At 35.1% G+C, this 18200-nt stretch overlaps 1 protein-coding gene across 1 annotated transcript in view; it reads left to right on the top strand.

Moving 5' to 3' along the window:
* The first annotated feature begins 3571 nt into the window (after positions 1-3571).
* The window catches only part of LOC145694819 (testicular acid phosphatase homolog), a 45138-nt gene continuing 30509 nt past the window's right edge, over positions 3572-18200 (top strand). Inside the window, exons 1-3 of the mRNA XM_081771477.1 lie at positions 3572-3711; positions 6112-6210; positions 7479-7718. Coding sequence (XP_081627603.1) covers positions 3598-3711; positions 6112-6210; positions 7479-7718 — 453 coding nt within the window. The 5' untranslated portion in view covers positions 3572-3597. The remainder of the gene's footprint in view (positions 3712-6111; positions 6211-7478; positions 7719-18200) is intronic.

Genomic DNA, 18200 nt, shown 5'->3' with positions numbered 1-18200 from the left:
TTTACACTCCTCAAACATATTTATACAGATTTTTACCCCCCCCCAAATATTTCAATGACGCACTTTGGGTCATAGCCAACCCTTGTGGGCACCCCTGGTATCTACCTCAACCAGGGTTTTTGTCATGTTGCTCTTCATTTTCATTCACATTTTCAATTGAAGTTTTTGCAGTCAATAGTGTTTCCCTGAAAGTGTATTTTTACCCACTTGAAACTTTTACATTTCTTTTCTGATTAAACTTTCTTTAACGATTTATGGGAAAACAAATTTTTCTTCAGCTGTTTACCCTAACAGAACACTTGATAGTCCTTACATAGGCTATTGCTCGGCGTAGTTGGAATTAGAAATTGCAAAAATAAAATTCAAGAGTACATTAGCCCAAGATGGATTAACTGTATGATAGCCAACCAACAATGTGTCGTCATTTATCCAACTATTACGACCTCACACTCTAATTACCATGTTACCTCTTTCATTGGGACCATTTTTGCAATAGAATTGGTAGGGCCAACGCTGGTTCTTGGCTAGCCTACCGTTTCTCATTTTTGCATATCATACCATATTTTATCCTTATACCAGAGAGCCTAGTTTTAAATACAAAGTATCATTACAGGTAACCAACTTCTTAAACGTTCCATACGTATGAAATCATCTGAGGTAATTTCCCCCAAATCTGGCCGCAGAAAGAGTGACACCTACCGCTAAGACTTTGTGTGTGTGTGTTTGTGTGTGAGTGTAGTATCCATGGGCGCCCGAAGGGGAGGGCAGGATGGGGCACTCGCCCCCTCTGGTTCACGAAAATGTATACGTAATATAGCAAATCACGTATATTAAATACAGAAACACCAGACGTAATATAGCAACCGTGGAGATGGGACCCCTCTAGAAAATTTTCTTCGGACGTTCCTAGTAGTATCCCATTATGGCCCCGGAAAACCAATACACTCACCTGACGTGTTCTTCGTTCTAATTCCCTTCAAACTAATTTCCTCTTGCTTACATGAACCGAGTTTAATTGGTAGCTTTTCTACTGCTGAAAACAGACTCAAAATCCCTCATTGGGAAGTGCTATGAGATCAGCCGTCGTGTTGCACTAGATCTTCTTTCGGTTGCGAAAACTAGTTTCTTTTTCATTTCTTTTGATTTTTTGGAAGAGGCAGAGATCTCACAAGGCTATACCCGGAGAGTACGAAGCTTGCAGTAATATCGAAATCTTGTCCTGTGGTGAAAAGGACAACTATATGAGATGTATGAATGGAATCACAATCCCAGAGCAGTCTTCGGGACTTTGAGGTCCACAGATCTCGTCATTTCGGACACAGAGTGTCACGTAGATGACGGGAACTATCTGAAGAGAAGTCCTTTGTATTCCTTCCTGTATGTACTTACGTTGCACATTGCCTCGGTAATTGAAAACCATAATCAACATTGGTTTGATTTTACTGCGCATCTGGTGATCTTCTCTGGGTATTCGCGGGCTTTGTCAGGCCTTAGCAAGGTCGGATGTATCGCGGAGTCGATTGTGACTTCGTCCTCGGGTCCTATCCGCCGCAATCCCATGTCTTTATCATTTTAGCCGCGCCGATAAGACAGAAGAACACCTATTCCTCTACAACAGACGAAGCAAATGAAAGTAACGCCATCTGCAGGATAAAGACATCATGGACCCTTCTTCCATGACGCAAATTTTCGCGAACCTGCGCCATGTATTTTTCCCCAAAACAAAGAAGGTCGAATACATTTTTTTTACGTCGTAGAGCTTGTAAAAAAATCTTTCTAATTATATGTATCATAAAATTACAATTACTGGTATCACAACAAATAACACAAGTGATTTGTGGTCTTAAAATGCAAGACGCTGAGGTTTTATAAAACTACTGGTTGGAATGTTCATTCTTACGTTCATTGTATGTTATAGGTTAAAATAATGATTAGTTAAAAGTAGTGGTCGAAGTGAGACGGTATGCGGTGGTATGCCACCTCTGGTTTCTCAGTGATGAAGGCATACCGCCTCTGCTTTTTCAGTTGTCAAGACATACCGTCACTGGAGAGAAATGCTAAATACCTTCAATAAATCGATTTTTATACACAGTAATTGACGAATAGATTTGCATGTAAAAAGATTTTATTGTTTGTGTAGAGATAATTTCTAAGTTGACAACATTGACTTTTTGTATTTTTTTCCTTTTGTTTTTAAAATGAGGTGTTTTCAAAGAAGTTCATCTAGTTTATATTTTGATGTGCGTATTGAATTGTTTCTTTCGTATGTATGTGTGTGTGTGTTGTCTTATTTCATATAAATATCGTGTTTTGAGCATGAGCGGATTTAGGGGAGCGATTCTTCCGGGAGTTTGGAATACCCCTCGGTCGAATGGGGGCTCCAGGAGGTTTCCCGCAGAAAATTGTTAATATAAAAGCTCGATTTTTGACCATTTTCTTGTATAATTCTCTATAATACAAAATAAGGGAATATTTTTATATATATTTTTTAGAAAGTTGTTGCGAAGGTTTAAAGTCTCTCCATGCCCCTCCCCCCGTAACTAAAGAGAAGCTCTCCAGTGGTTTTCAGTCATTATGTAAGTAGAAATGCAATGTTTAGGCAACATTGCCTCACTCTACTTCAATATTTAGATAGCCGGTATCTGAAATCAAAATCGTAATAAAAGATACTGCCTCTGCTTTCCCCCACTTCGAACAGTGGTTAAAGGTTTTAGTTGTTTACTTATAACTTTGTAGCAGAGCTCCTTCGTGGCTATGTGGTTAGTATACGCGCCTTCGGCACGGAAGAGCTGGGTTTGATAAGTGGCTCGCACTCCACATTAAATTGTAAGTCAACGTCTCATATAGCCTCGATGCTGAATGAAAAGTTGAATTCCAAGCCAACCAACCAAACAATTAGTGGAATTTTCATATTTTAAAATTGATAATAGACCTATACTTTAAAGTATCGTATGCTCCATTCATTCAGCAAAACTTGTTGAAAATTCAAGATTTCCTTTCGGATACTACTCCCAGACATATCTAGGATTTAATTTCGGGGTAGTAGTAGTAACTGAATCACACTTACCCAAACACAAAATTTAGTAGTCTATATTGTTTTATCCCATGCGTCTTCTTTCTTGAACACACTTCTGTATTGTATTAATACTTATTTCAGAAAATGGTTTTATTGTGCAATTTACGAAAGCAAACCTGAAATGCGTACATATTTGCTTACTTCAATAGTTTAAGGAGACGGTTGTTACAGTTTACCAGCCAATCATAGTTTCCATTCAAATCAGTAAGTTCTTAAAATCAGAATAAATTTTATATGAGTCATTAGACAATTGGTATTTTGCAAGTGTCACAGTATTATTGTGCATTTCTTGAGTTGTTATCCACAACTGCTCTAATAAATTTAACTGGCTGAAGAATATAATGATAATAATATTGTAAAAAAGATATTTTTATCTGATAAATGTTCCTACAACCAAGTAGGAAAAGAAAATGATAAGATAGGAAAATAAAAGCTTCGATGGCAGATAACAAGAAACTACTTAGGTGAAGTTTAAATGTATTTTATAGTATTTGTGATAAAATACTTCCCTAGTAACTACTATGATAATCAACATCCAGTCATATTTGATATTCATCTTTTTTATAACAGTTTTGACACTATACTTTCCATGTGTTAGTTCCTATGGAGCTTCACGTGTATTGCTGACCAATGTGGTAAGTACTATATTCTGAGTAATTTTGTATATTCCTTCTGTATGTATATCTATTTCTTCAATGTGGACAATTTGTACAAGATAATATTTTTAAAAACTCAAAGCTGCACATTAAAGAAAATTCAGCCACCATGTGATTTTTATTTAAATATTTTATTTAAAGATATTTACATCCGACGTTTCGAATGCAGACATCGCATTCATCTTCAGGGATTCTAATGGACACCACAGATGTGAGCATGTATATACGGTAACTACTATGAATGGGGGCTTGTGATTGGCTGAGGGAAGTACTGGCTTCTGATTGACTGAGGGTTGAATAATGTCGCTTGACGTTACACTTCTTTAGACAACCAATTAACGTTTTTTCGACAAATTAAACATCTAACACTGTTTCTTTCTTCTACGGAAATCTTAAAAAAAAAAAAAAAAATCTTCCAAGAGAGGTTGAATGAACTTGGGAACGGTGAGTTGCGTTTTACTCCTTGTTCCATATGCTTTACTCAGCGTTATGGTTCAAGTCGAATTGATTGCTGTTTACCTGTTTAAGCAATGTTTAAGCCTTCGAACTACTCGAAATGGTGTCACAAATATCGAAATAGAAACACTGATTTCACTTTGCTGGCTTCCTCATAACCACGGGCATCTCTGGCGGGGGGACAGGGGGGACGCGTCTTCCCCCAAATATTTTGAGTACGAGATAAGTGGATCAATGCAGAAAGTATTTACATCTATATGGAAGAAGTAAGAAGGCAGAACAAATTAAAGTTCTGTCTATTCTTAAACATTAAATTGTCCGCCTGACGTGTGTCACTTTTAAAGAAGGATTTTATTTTAAGTTACGCTTTTTGGTAGTCAAAGTAGTCTCGGCTGCAGCACATTTTTTTTTCATTGCTTAACCAGCAACAATTGGTTTCCATGACGAAGGGAGACTGGAGAAAAGAATGAAAGGATGTATAGAAAATTTACCTGCAAAGTAACAAGGGAAATCTATAAAGACAGGGAAATATACAATAGGACGAAGATGGCAAGAAGAATTTAAAAAGATAGAGAAATTTGAATATTCTATATGAGAATAAATTTCATACGAATACTGTAGAAGGGCAGCAAGGGACAACTACTATGACAATATAGAAACTAAAGATAGAAATGAGTGTTTAATGAGCGAATTGAATTTGAAGAAAATGGAAAGAATACATTGAGAAGTCGGATGACAGCAAGAATAAAATGTTCATTTTAGACATTAAAACGGAAAACAAAGTAATCGAGGATGGTTCATTGGACAAAAACATACAGCGAGATGACGAACAAAAAGGTAGATAATATACCTTTTGAGTTTATTAAAAATACAGAAGAATGAAAATAAAAAATTCGCAATCAAATCAAGTGTCATCATAAGACTTCTTTCAGAGAGTTAAGATTTTGTTAGCTAAACAATCGAAATATATGAGGACTATAAAACTATACTGCTGCAAATGCGTTTAAGAACACTGAACAGGAATTCACCGGTAGGAATGTCAAGGTGAAGAAATTATCTAGAAACCATATTATACCGTATATAAACTTTTTTTTTTATCGGCAAGTATTCTACCAGTAATGGAAGAAAATTATGATGAATTGTGTTTCTAAAGGTAGAAAGAGCGGATGCCATTAGTAAAGTAGATTCCAATTTATTCATAATATTGACCTAACTTTAGTTGGCTCTACTAGCATTCTAGTCGTCCTCGTCCTCCCCAATTTTAACATGCCAGATACACCAACGCTCTGTGGTTGATTGCATGAAGCAATATGGTCTGAGGTCTTATGATGGCGATTGTATGACCTGTCTGTTGCGGGTTCGAATCTCGCTCAGAGTATGATTATGATCACAGAAAACATTTTCTCTCAGTGGAAGAACGTTCACCTCTGGTGCATGGGGTCCCTGGTTCGATCCCAGCTCATGCTGAGTGAACTTTGTGGTGGACAAACACCGTGTGCGTGGGTTTCATCGGGGTTCTTCCATTTCCTCTCATTTCTTCATTCCACTCATTCATTACTCATCATCACCGTCTCCTTTAGCCTAACCGGCATAACGGTGGGATGAAAAACTCAAAGAAAACATTTTCTATGTTGGATGTATGGTTCTATTACCTTTTATTTCATTATAATTAGTAATTTCTCATTGTGTCCTTCAGACTAAAGGGCAGAAATGTGGAACGTAAAAGGAAAAAACAAAATCAATAAGAAATAAAAAATAAATAAGGGACTATCTAATATACTATTTAGGCAAAGAAAGAAAAGAAAAGTCGCTTTTTTATTTCGTAGGTTTTAGAAAAGAAATCTTCAATTTTAAAATGCTTATTACTATTTTACTTTAGAAACAAAAAGAAATAAAATTACAATTTTCATTTTTTTTTTTCAGCTCTTTCGACATGGCGACAGAACACCAAGCCGTTCCTATCCTAATGATCCATATGGTAACGAAAGTTTCTGGTCTGTTGGTTGGGGACAACTCACAAACGTACGTCACACACACACACATATATATATGGTGTTTCAAAATATATATATATATATATATATATATATATATATATATATATATATATATATATATATATATATATATATATATATATATTATATATATATATATATATATATATATATATATATATATATATATATATATATATATATATATATATATATATATATATATATATATATATAGGGTGTTTCAAAACAACACCGAGAACGTTTGGGAGGTGATTCTTGACACCAAAATAAGACAAAAAGTATAGACCATACTGAGTGCACAAATGGTTCCTTTCGGAGTTATAGGCTGCCGAAAACATGAAAAATTGAACTTCAGAGGTCCATGGCTTCAAAACTATGGGATCTACCGTAGTTGGGTCAACTTTACTTAGGAACTAATACGTGGGCTATCCAAAAATACATGTTTCAGAATCCTAAGGTACTCACGAAGCAAGTTTTATAGAGGGAGTTTGGCTACGGGCATATAATATGAAGTACTCAACAACTACCTCTATCAAAATTGTTACGGTTCTGAAACTTGGATATTTGGATAGAGCACATATTAGTTCCGAAGTGAAATCTTGGCCCGAAGAAAGGTCCCATAGTTTTGGAGCTATGGACCTTTAAAGTTCATTTTTTCATGTTTTCGGAAGGCTATAACTCCAAAAGGAAGCATTTGTGTACCCAGGATGTCTATACTTTTGTCTTATTTTGGTGTCAGGAATTACCTCCCAAACGTTGTCGGTATTGTTTTGAAACACCATATATATATATATACTTATTGTTCAAAATGAGTTTAAAAGTTGACTGAAACTCATGTATCGCAGTTAGAAAGGTGCGATTACAAACAACTATTCTATTTGTCAATATTCTACCGTGCCCAAAATACTATTATTTCAGTATGACACTACCTATTCAAAAGACTGCAATCTTTTGCATTTGTTACAGTTATAGCTTAAGATTTCAGAATAGCATGCATTATAATATGTATGAATACCATGTTTATACTTTCTTTAATATTAAGACTGCTTTTAAAAAAATAGAAAATAACTATAGAAATGTATCGGGTCAAGGTAGGCTCCTGGCCTTTTGCCAGTCCACCTATCCTGTAGTTACGCCCCTGGTTACGTTAACTTGGAGGAGCGCATTTCAGACCCAGACTATACACACAAAACCTGGATCGTTCTGTACGACGGATGGATATCCCGTTTATTGCACGTTAGTTAATCTCTGTCTTTCTTTTCGCTACAGGAAGGCAAACAACAGCAATTTCAGCTTGGCCAGTTTCTTAGGGATAGATATGGAGATATACTAAATACTGCGTACTATGTAGACGAAATCTATGTTCTGAGTACAGATGTTGATAGAACCTTAATGAGCGCTCAGTGTAATTTGGCTGGGCTTTATCCGCCGTCAGGTAATCAAATATGGAATGAAGATATCAACTGGCAGCCGATACCTGTACATACAATTCCAGAGGATGAAGACTACGTAAGTTTTAATTAAATTGAATATATATAGAGTACAGAGTGAGGCATTAACCCCTTCAGACCTGAATTATTATGTGCTGCACAAAAAAAAAAAAAAAAAAAATGAATAAAATTTTATTCTCATTATACTATACAAATTGATCCAAACCATTTATTTTTTCGAAAATTGACATATAATTTCCAAAATTTTGATGCATAATTATGCCCAATTGTACTAAATATGTATATATATACAGGGGCGGATCCAGGATATGATCAAGGGAGGGGCTAAACCATATTTTGCCGTTTTATCCAGTGGTAAGCAGGATTGAAGCTCATTTTATCCAGTGTATACCTCAGCGTCAAGGGGGGGCTATAGCCCCTATATGAACGCATATATGAGACACCTACTTTTTCTCTAAATAAAAATATTTTAAACCATCATATGAGACATTCAAAATACAATTATAGGATGTGAGTAAAATTATTTGAGTATATCAACAGTGAAAAATACTTATATAGCTGCTGAATATATAAAAATAACTGTACTAGACCTCACAAAATACATTGTTTGAATATCGTCTTTTAAAAGGAACATTACGTAAACGATGGTACATGACGAAACAGTTTCTATCCTTTGTAATACATAAGTGTACCATACATTTATCAGAATAGAAATGTGTTTTTCGGTTACACGGCCCGTTTTTACAACACTTTTCTTCCTTGTTCCCTCCTAACTGAGACATGTACTCAATAAGATCTTGACGAACTTCTGGAATTGGACATTGCTCTTCTTTGTTGCGCTTTGGTTTGCTCAAAGATTGAATATCGACACTGGTAGGTCTTCCTCGTTTCTTCGCAGTTGGTTTGCTTGCCTTCACAATACTTTCTGCAATTCGCATGTGAAAATGCAAAAGATGCGTGTTCTTGGCTTTAATTGAAAGTGCAAAACAACTACGCTTATATTAGATCCAGCAGGTTACAGTTGCGAAGTCAATTGTATGAAAAACTAGTCTGGGAGTCCACTTTCTTGAACGCATATAAATACAATATAATGAAATTAGTTGGTCTAAGGGATGGACGCCCCCCCCCCCCCCATCATTGTATGATTATACAATCCGACCATCTCCGGTCGTGACACTGTCACATACCTCTGTCCCATCTTTCAACTTCATCGAATTCTCCTGAGCCCACAAACTTTGAAGGAAGAGCAACTGAGCGATTGTCCATCCACTTAACAAGTAACCCATCACCTTCATATTCAGCATTGTTCCAAGGAATATCAACTTTCTCAAATGAACGTCTTCTCCATTTTATATTTTGCTTTTCAATAACTTCTACTGCGCTTGCAACTTCGTCCCTGTCCCAGTCATCATTCACATAATTTTCAACTTCATATTCAGGCTGTAATATGTCTGCTCCTTCTTGGATAGTCCTACTGGATGTTTGCGGTACTGCAAGCTCCCCAGCATCCTCATTATGGCTGAGGTCCAGATCAGCTACATTTCCAGATTCGAGTAATTGCAGAATCTTGTCTCCTTCGTTGGCATTGAACATGTCTGCAAAGAAGAAAATGTATAGGGAAATAACTGTTTCTCATAATTATTGTAACACAACAGCTTGCATAGCAGAAAAATAACAATATTTTACTTTAAAAAATAAAATAAATATGATAAATGATGAAATAAAATGCTGATACTGTTGTATTTTGTATGATGTTCCCTTTCCTTGAGACTACAGGCTATGCCGAATGCACCACTGACTAGTGACACCGAACCTACTGGGCATGTATGGACTCGTTATCAACAGTCACTGATACACTCACCAAGTCAATCATCTACGGAAAATAGAACTCAAATCTGGCCCAAAATATAAAGATTCCAAAGTCTCTTCCATCTCAACCCACAGTCCGATGTCCAGGCCTGCAGTTCATTCTTCACATCCCATCCGGAAATAGGTTGTGAACCACGACTACAGACACAGGACACCGAGCTACGAGTGGAGCTGGCAATGAGCACAAAGAAGATCTTAATGTTGTCTGTAAAAGCCCTATCTAAATAAAAGAAAAATCTCACAAATCTCGAAAACAGAATTTTGTCGTGCAACTAAAAAAAAAAAAATCCAAACTGAGATTTTGATTTAAAACTGATAAAATTTCTACCGATTCGGTTGTTTCCAACCCCGGTCACACTAAGGAAAGTCTCTTTCCTTGATTCACAGCTATTTCATTTCCCCAGTATAATTATTATTCTGTACGTACTGCTCTTTGCTTTGATCATGCTTCACATACCAAAACATAACTGTAAGTCAAGATTTCTATTACTTAAAACTACAAAAGAATTATATTTTGTACTTGAAAAGAAAAAGGTTTTCACGGCTAGTAAATTTTATTTGACAATATTCATGAAAAGTGAAATGAACAAGAAAATTTGATAAAAATAAAACATTTACACCTGCTCATACTGACATATCCATCTGAGAAACTAACATTATCGATTTTCTAAATTTCAGGGCCTAAACATTATTTAATTTTCCACAGATATTCCTGAAATATTCATATTCATTAATATTCTTGACTTTTCAAAACATTCACATTATATCGACACAAACAAATGAAAATAACACAATATAAATACACTACACTATTGAAAAAAACTTCACTACATATGGTTGTGGTTAGCTACATTTTACTTTCTTTCCCTATTCCTTTGGTGCTCAACCTCCTATGTGCATTGAGATTGTGGCCGGCATAGAGGATTTACGCTTTTCGCTACCTCTCTTTTAGCTCGGACCCACTGAACAATCTAGCACAGGTAGACACTCATATAACATATTCGCACAACTTAAACCTAAAGTCCCTATCCTAACCTAGCTACACTATACTAACTTAACCTAAGCAAGGAAAAAAAAAGTCACACACATATTTTATGAAGCACCATTCTCATTTATGCATTTATCTTTTGTTTTGCTACCACATTATAACCAAAGACGCAGTGGTTGTTTACTTTAGTGTCGCTTTGAAATTCTGAGTTTTCTTTAAAAAAAATATATATATATATTTCTACTAGTAATCATTAGAACTGAAATTTTAAAACTCGATGGGTATCAGAATAAAATATCACGGAGATTTAGCCTATTGACGATAGCTTCCTGTTACCGGTACGCAAAATTCATGTACCCTTGCACTTGACTTTAGCCGTGAATCTGACACTTACTTCCAAAATTATTATAAGGTTTAGAATTACTCTCAAACCAAAGAAAACATGCCAAATTATAAAAATTAATTTCGAGCAGTACTACCAAAAAATGAATAATTTCGAGGTTTTAGGAAATCTAAACATCTCTTTTCACTGGGGGAAAATGTGTGTGTGGTACACACATTTCCTTGTTGTTATGACAATCGCTCTGTGTTGAGATAATCTAGCTTTCTTCCCCCCCCCCCATTGAATGAAATCACGATGTCACATTGTCCAGACCCGTATGTACGAGGCGTTGGGGAAAACTTAATGCACTTAGCACATCATCTTGAAAATTTTACCCATGCACAAAAAAAGAAAATCACACTCGTTTGTTCCGCCAAGACAAGGAATTTAGAAGTTGCCACTACCTGAATTAAATTTTGTTTCCACTAGTTTCCTACTTACATGAATCCATTCCTTCGACAACTGAATAAACTGATATTTAAAAAAAATGTTTTGTGATGATGTTATGCCACGAAAATCTCCTTTGAGATTTTTAACTCGTGGATTCTAAAAATGTTTACAGGTACCAACAACTGTAGTGCCGTTCTAAGTGGCCATTGAGCGCCACTTAACTTCTTCTTCCTGAGCACCAAACTCAAGACCTGATTTCTTCGCCACCGTCTTATTCAGATTCTCCTACGTTTTCTCGCTGTTCGAGAACGTAAAATTTTCCAATAAGCACATTCCATAAGAGTATCACTGATACAAGACGAAAACCAATTCACAGTTTAGAATACTAATTATTTAACAATTTCGTTCAAACACCAAACACAGCACGTCTATATCCGCTGATAACTTCTGATGCAAGACCAAAACTAAGAATAAACCACAGTTTTAAAATAAAGACTAATTATTTCACAATTTCTACAGACGACGAACACTGTATGCCTGTCTCCTGTAATGGCTAAAGATGTAAGACAAAGAACAACGGGAAGATGATCCCTAATTGGAAGATAATTGTGACGTAACTATCGGATGATAGGCTTCGGTGCTAAGATCAAAGAAAACCGAAATCTCTGCTACAGCTGTGATTGCGGATTATCCAATCAAATAATTTACTCCGAAAACAAAGAGATGCACCAAGAAGAAATTATGGCTGACTTTCTTAATTTGGAATTTTGAAGAAGATTCACGAAATTAAAATTTTAGTTTTCTTGTGAAGATTCCCTATGCCGAAATATCTATAAAAATAAACTGAAAACCATTGGAAAAGCTGGAATATACACTTATTTTCTAAAATAATGTTATATTTTTGGATAAATACGTGAAATATACAAAATATAATTACTAATCATATATTCTTCATGTAATATTCGTTGAAACGATTTACTTAACTGAAATTACGCAAAATTTGCGACCTACAGTTTCCTACTACAAAATAAAACATGTTTTTCTGACATTCTAAATAAAATTAAAATTTCCCTTCCAATATACAAGGTGCCCAAAAGCACCTGGCCATGTTACGTTATGCCGAGCATAAGGTAACAAATAAATAAAAGTGAATACCACATAGGAACAATCGGAGGTGTCTGCAAGCTTTTACTGGGGAGAGAGGGTCATAAGCCCGATTAACCAGAAGGTATAGCTAGTAAATTTTCATACACTCGCCTTGTTGGTACTTTACGGTGTTGTACAGAGTTGACACCGTCAGGCCTACTTATTGAAATTCTTCGAATTTCTTATAATTTTTACATTTCATGGACACAAGGTATATAGACCTATATGCTAAAATTAGATCAACTTTTATTCGAGTTCCATTTTCCAGAGGGAGCATGGTCCCCGTTCCACGCTTTGTAGATTCTTATAGGAACAACAGCAAGTTGTCGCTAACATTCCTATCAAATGTAAGAAAATCTTCAAACCTCAGCTTGTGTTGTTTGTTTTCTTTTCCACACAGAAAGGAATTGTTACCTTATGCTCGGCATAACGTAACATGGCCCGGTGCTTTTGAGCACCTTGTATATTGGAAGGGAAATTTTAATTTTATTTAGAATGTTAGAGAAACTGTTTTTTTTTTGTAGTAGGAAACTGTAGGTCGCAAAATTTTGCGTAATTTCATTAAAGTAAATCGTTTCAACGAATATTACATGAAGAATATATGATTAGTAATTATATTTTGTATATTTTACGTATTTATCCAAAAATATAACATTATTTTAGAAAAATAAGTGTATATTCTAGCTTTTTCAATGATTTTCAGTTTATTTTTATAGATATTTCGGCATAGGGAATCTTCACAAGAAAGCTAAAATTTTAATTTCGTAAATCTTCTTCAAAATTCCAAATTAAGAAAGTCAGCCATAATTTCTTCTTGGTGCATCTCTTTGTTTTCGGAGTAAATTATTTGATTGGATAATCCGCAATCACAGCTGCGGCTGAGATTTCGGCTTTCTTTGATCTTCGCACCGAAGCCTATCATCCGATAGTTACGTCACGATTATCTTCCAATTAGGGATCATCTTCCTGTTATTCATTGTCTTGCATCTTCAGCCATTATCGGATAAGGACGTGCAGTGTTCGACGTCTGTAGAAATTGTGAAATAATTAGTCCTTATTTAAAAACTGTAATTAATTCTTCGTTTTGTCTTGTATCAGAAATTATCAGCGGAGATAGACGTGCTGTGTTTGGTATTTGAACGAAATTGTTAAATAAGTATTATTCTAAACTGTGAGGTGACTTACGTCTTGTATCAGTGATATTCTTATGGAATGTGCTTATTGGTATGGAATGAGCTTATTGAAAGTTTGATGTTCTCGATCAGCGAGAGAACGTAGGAGAATCTGAAGGAGACGGTGACAAAAACGTAAATCTTGAGTTGGCGTGTTAGCATCGGAGAAGAAGAAGTTGAGTGACGCTCAATGGCCACTTAGAACGGTGCTACAGTTATCGGAATCTGTAAACTTTTTTGGAACCCACGAGTTAAGAATCTCCAAGGAGATTCTCCTGGCATAACTTTATCACAAAACCTTTTTTTTTATATATCAGTTTATTCAGCGGTCGAAGGAATGGATTCAAGTAAGTAGGAAACCAGTGTAAAAATTAATCCAGGTATTGGCAACTTCAAAATTCCTTGTCTTGGCAGAACAAGTGTGTGTGATTTTCCTTTTCTTGTGCATGTGTGAAATTTACAACATGATGTGTTAAGTGCATTAAGTTTTCCCTCAACGCCGCACACATGCAGATTTGGTCAATGTGACATCGTGATTTCATTCAATGGGGGGAAGAAAGCTAGGTTATCTCAGCACAGAGCGATTGTCGCAACAACAAGAAAATGTGTGTACCACACGCACATTTTCCCCCAGTGAGGAAAAGATGTTTAGATTCCCTGAAATCTTGAAATTATTCGTTTTTCGGTAATACTGCTCGAAATTTAAATTTTATATTTTGGCATGTTTTTCTTTGGTTTTAAGAAAAATGATTCTAAATGATAATTTTTGGAAGTAAGTGTCAGATTCACGGCTACAGTCAAGTGCAAGGGTACATGAATTTTGCGTACCGGTAACAGGAAACTTTCGTCAATAGGCTAAACCTCCGTGATATTCTATTCTGATACCCATCAAGTTTTAGAAATTTCAGTTTTAATGATTAATACTAGATACTTTTTTTTTTTAAGAAAAACTCAGAATTTCAGAGCGACGCTGAAGTAAGTAACCACTGCGTCTTTGGTTATGATGTGGTAGCGAAACAAAATATAAATACGTAAATGAGGATGGTGCTTCATAAAATATATGTGTGACTTTTCTTTCTTGTTTAGGTTAAGTTAGTGTAGCTAGGTTAGAATAGGGATTTTAGGTTTAAGTTGTGTCAATATATTATATGAGTGTCTACCTGTGCTAGATTGTCCAGTGGGTCCGAGCTGTAAGAGAGGTAGCGAAGAGCGTAAATCCTCTTTACCGGCCACAATCTCAATGCACAGCGGATTTTGAGCACCAAAGAATAGATAAAGAAAGTGAAAAGTAGCTAACCACAACCTTATGCAGTGAAGTTTTATTTTTCCAATAATGTAGTGTATTTATAATGTGTCATTTTCATTTGTTTTTGTGTCGATTTAATGTGAATGTTTTTGAGAGTCAAGAATATTAAATGAATATGAATATTTTAGGAATATCTGTGGAAAGTTAAATAATGTTTGGCTCTGAAAGTTAAAGAAATCGATAATGTTAGTTTCTCAGATGGGTATGTCAGTCAAGTGTAAAGATTTTCCTTAAATTTCTTGTCCAATCCTTTTCATGAATATTGTCGAATAAAATTTACTAGCCGTGAAAACATCTTTCTTTTCAAGCACAGAATATAATTATCTTGTAGTTCTAAGAAGTAGTAGAAATCTTGAGTTACAGTTTTGTTTTGGATATTTAATGTGAAAATGATCAAAGCAAAGAGCAGTACGTACACAATAAGTTGACTAGGGAAATGAAATAGCTGTGAATCAAGGGAAGAGACTTTCCTTAGTGTGACCGGGGTTGAAAACAACCGAATCGGTAGAAATTTTCTCATTTTATCAGTTTTAAATCAAAATCTCAGTTTGGATTTTTTTTTAAGTTGCAAAATTCTGTTTTCGAGATTTGTAAGATTTTTTTATTATTATTCAGATAGGGCTTTTACAGACAACATTAAGATCTTCATTTTGCTCATTGCCAGCTCCACTCGTAGGTCGATGTCCTGTGTCTGTAGTCGTGGTTCACAACCTATTTCCGGATGGGATGTGGATAAGAACTGCAGGTCTGGATACCGGACTGTGAGTTGTGATGGAAGAAAGTTTGGAATCTTTACATTTTCGGGCAAGATTTGAGTTCTATTTTCCGTAGATGATTGGCTTGGTGAGTGTGTCAGTGGCTGTTGATGACGAACCCATACGGGCCCAGTAGGTTCGGTGTCACTAGTCAGTGATACTTTCAGCATAGCCTGTAGTCTCAAGGAAAGGGAACATCATACAAAACCACAATATCATTATTACATTATTTTATTATTATTATTAATTTTTATTTAAGTTAAAGAATGGTTTTGTAAATAAATATAGAGAAGCCCAAAATGTGAAAAAAAATGTTCTTTAGCGCAAACAAGGTGAGTTGAGGTGACGGAGAATGCATCAACACCTAATCCAAAATTTCAGTGTATCAGATATTGTTTTAAGTATGTATCGTACCTAGCTCGAGGGTCGCGAATCTGAATATTTTATATTGAATATATTGATTTCTATCAATTTCATAAGATTTTTGAAGTAACTATTGAAATCTGCAACTTAAAAAACATAATTAGATACCCATGTCGATACAATACTCCAAAAATATTCTTGTCAATTTTACTGCCGCCAAATTGGGTGCCATATTGAATATCTCGATTTGTATCAATTTCATAACATTTTTAACATTGTTATTCGAATCTGCAACCCAAAAAACATATAATTTGATACCCATATTGATAAAATATACAAAAATATTCCTATCAATTGTAACCGACCGATTAACGGTTGTTTACATTCTATTTGAGTTGGCTCCTGGATTGTAATGTTTACCCGTATTGTAATGTTTACCGGCTGCTTAGGCAGTGTTAAAGTTGGTCCGTGTATTTTAATACTGCACCCGAGTGCCTCCAAAGATTCGTTTTTATGTTAATTTGTTTCGTTGCCAATGAAATAAATGGCACAAAAGAGTTATTAGTTTTATATGCGATATCCAAAACACATATGAGATACGCAAACACACCAATAGTTTATCACAAAATTTCGAATTGTTTCTTTTTACAATGTTTTTCGCGTTACTGTAATAATTCAACTCAGGTTATAGCTTAATATAGTGAAAATTTAATTTACATTTTTACTCTATTTTAATTTACCTTAATTTACTTTACCTCATAATAATATCAATCCAGAAATACGATCGTACGACAATTTTATTCATCATGTTATTTCTCGCTATTGCTTTCCGTCATTCTTTTGTTAAGAGCATAGCGATCATTTCGGTTACGGTCGCAAGAGGGCATAGAAATCGCTATACGTAAAGCTAACATCGCCAAGATGGCGATTCTTTTTACATAGCGGGAACGATGGTTTGTTAGTGATATTAAATAACTGCAAGAACTAACTAAGTGAGTGGTAAAACCTTTATTACAGGAGTACTTCCAATACTCGGGAGATGTTATTTAAGAGGTAAAACGATTGCTTATTTATTTAGGGTTTTGTATAATAACAGAAATAATATAAATTTGTTTTTGTTCGTAGTCAACTATGCAATATTAAATCGCTATTATTAAGGTCTGGTAATGCGAAGATGATGACGCAGTGAAACGCCGTTTTACAACATAGAAAGAACGATGGCTTAAGTCGGTTCCTTAAAAACAGAAATTTTGTAATCAAAAGTGTAAATTTTGGACGTTAACCTACTATAAATTATTTATCGGAAAACCTAACTTAGTTTGGGAGGAAAAGAAACACTGAGGAACCGACAGAAGTGAAAATTCATTGAAACAAATTTTGGCCAAAGCCATCGAATGTCACTTCCGCCATTACGAGTAATATGAAGTAATGGGGCAGGAAGTGTAGCAGTTGGAGTTCATCTCGTCGGGTAAAGGGACCAAGTCCCATATTCAATAGGACGTGGAACGATTATCCGAAGAGATAGATTGCGACGTGTAATAAATAGGTTTGGTAACCTATTCTGTCCTGTGAAGCCAAGGATCCAGGTGACAAGGACTGAGAGGAATATCTTGTAGGAACCCCATCGATTTGGTAATCTCTATCCATTTTATCTTATTTTCTTCTTGTTCCGATCATAAACAGATTCATTAACTCAACAAATGGAGTGCTTTGAAATAAATATGTGTAGTTAAAGTAAAGGGCGTTACGCGTTTAGACAGCTCATCTCGTTACCACTCAATAGCATGATATCATAAGAATATGTGATTCAACATCGAAAATTGTTGGTGAACTTTACTTTAAGCGCACCGCTTGATATTAATATTTTCCATGTAACAATTGATACGATTTTCTTTACTGTTAGATTAAGTGATATTTTCACTTTAAGATGTCATTTTTAACGTGTACCTTACTAGATAATATATTTTAATTGCGTGTTAGGTTAGGTAAGATTTAAATTGAACGTGTCCCACAATATACAGCTATTTGATTGTTAGGTTAGGAGATTAGATTGTGTGTTTACTATTAAACAATGTCATACTATGTTGTCTAGTGATATATTTTGGGAAATGTATATTTCGATTACTTGTTTAGGTTAGGTAAAATTGAACTTGTGCATTTACGGTTAAA

Source organism: Thermobia domestica, chromosome 9, assembly GCF_964235325.1.
Source record: "Thermobia domestica chromosome 9, izTheDome1.hap1.1, whole genome shotgun sequence".
Taxonomy (NCBI): Eukaryota; Metazoa; Arthropoda; class Insecta; order Zygentoma; family Lepismatidae; genus Thermobia; species Thermobia domestica.
Note: the sequence above shows the minus strand (reverse complement) of the source record. Positions and strands in the feature narration are given on the sequence as shown.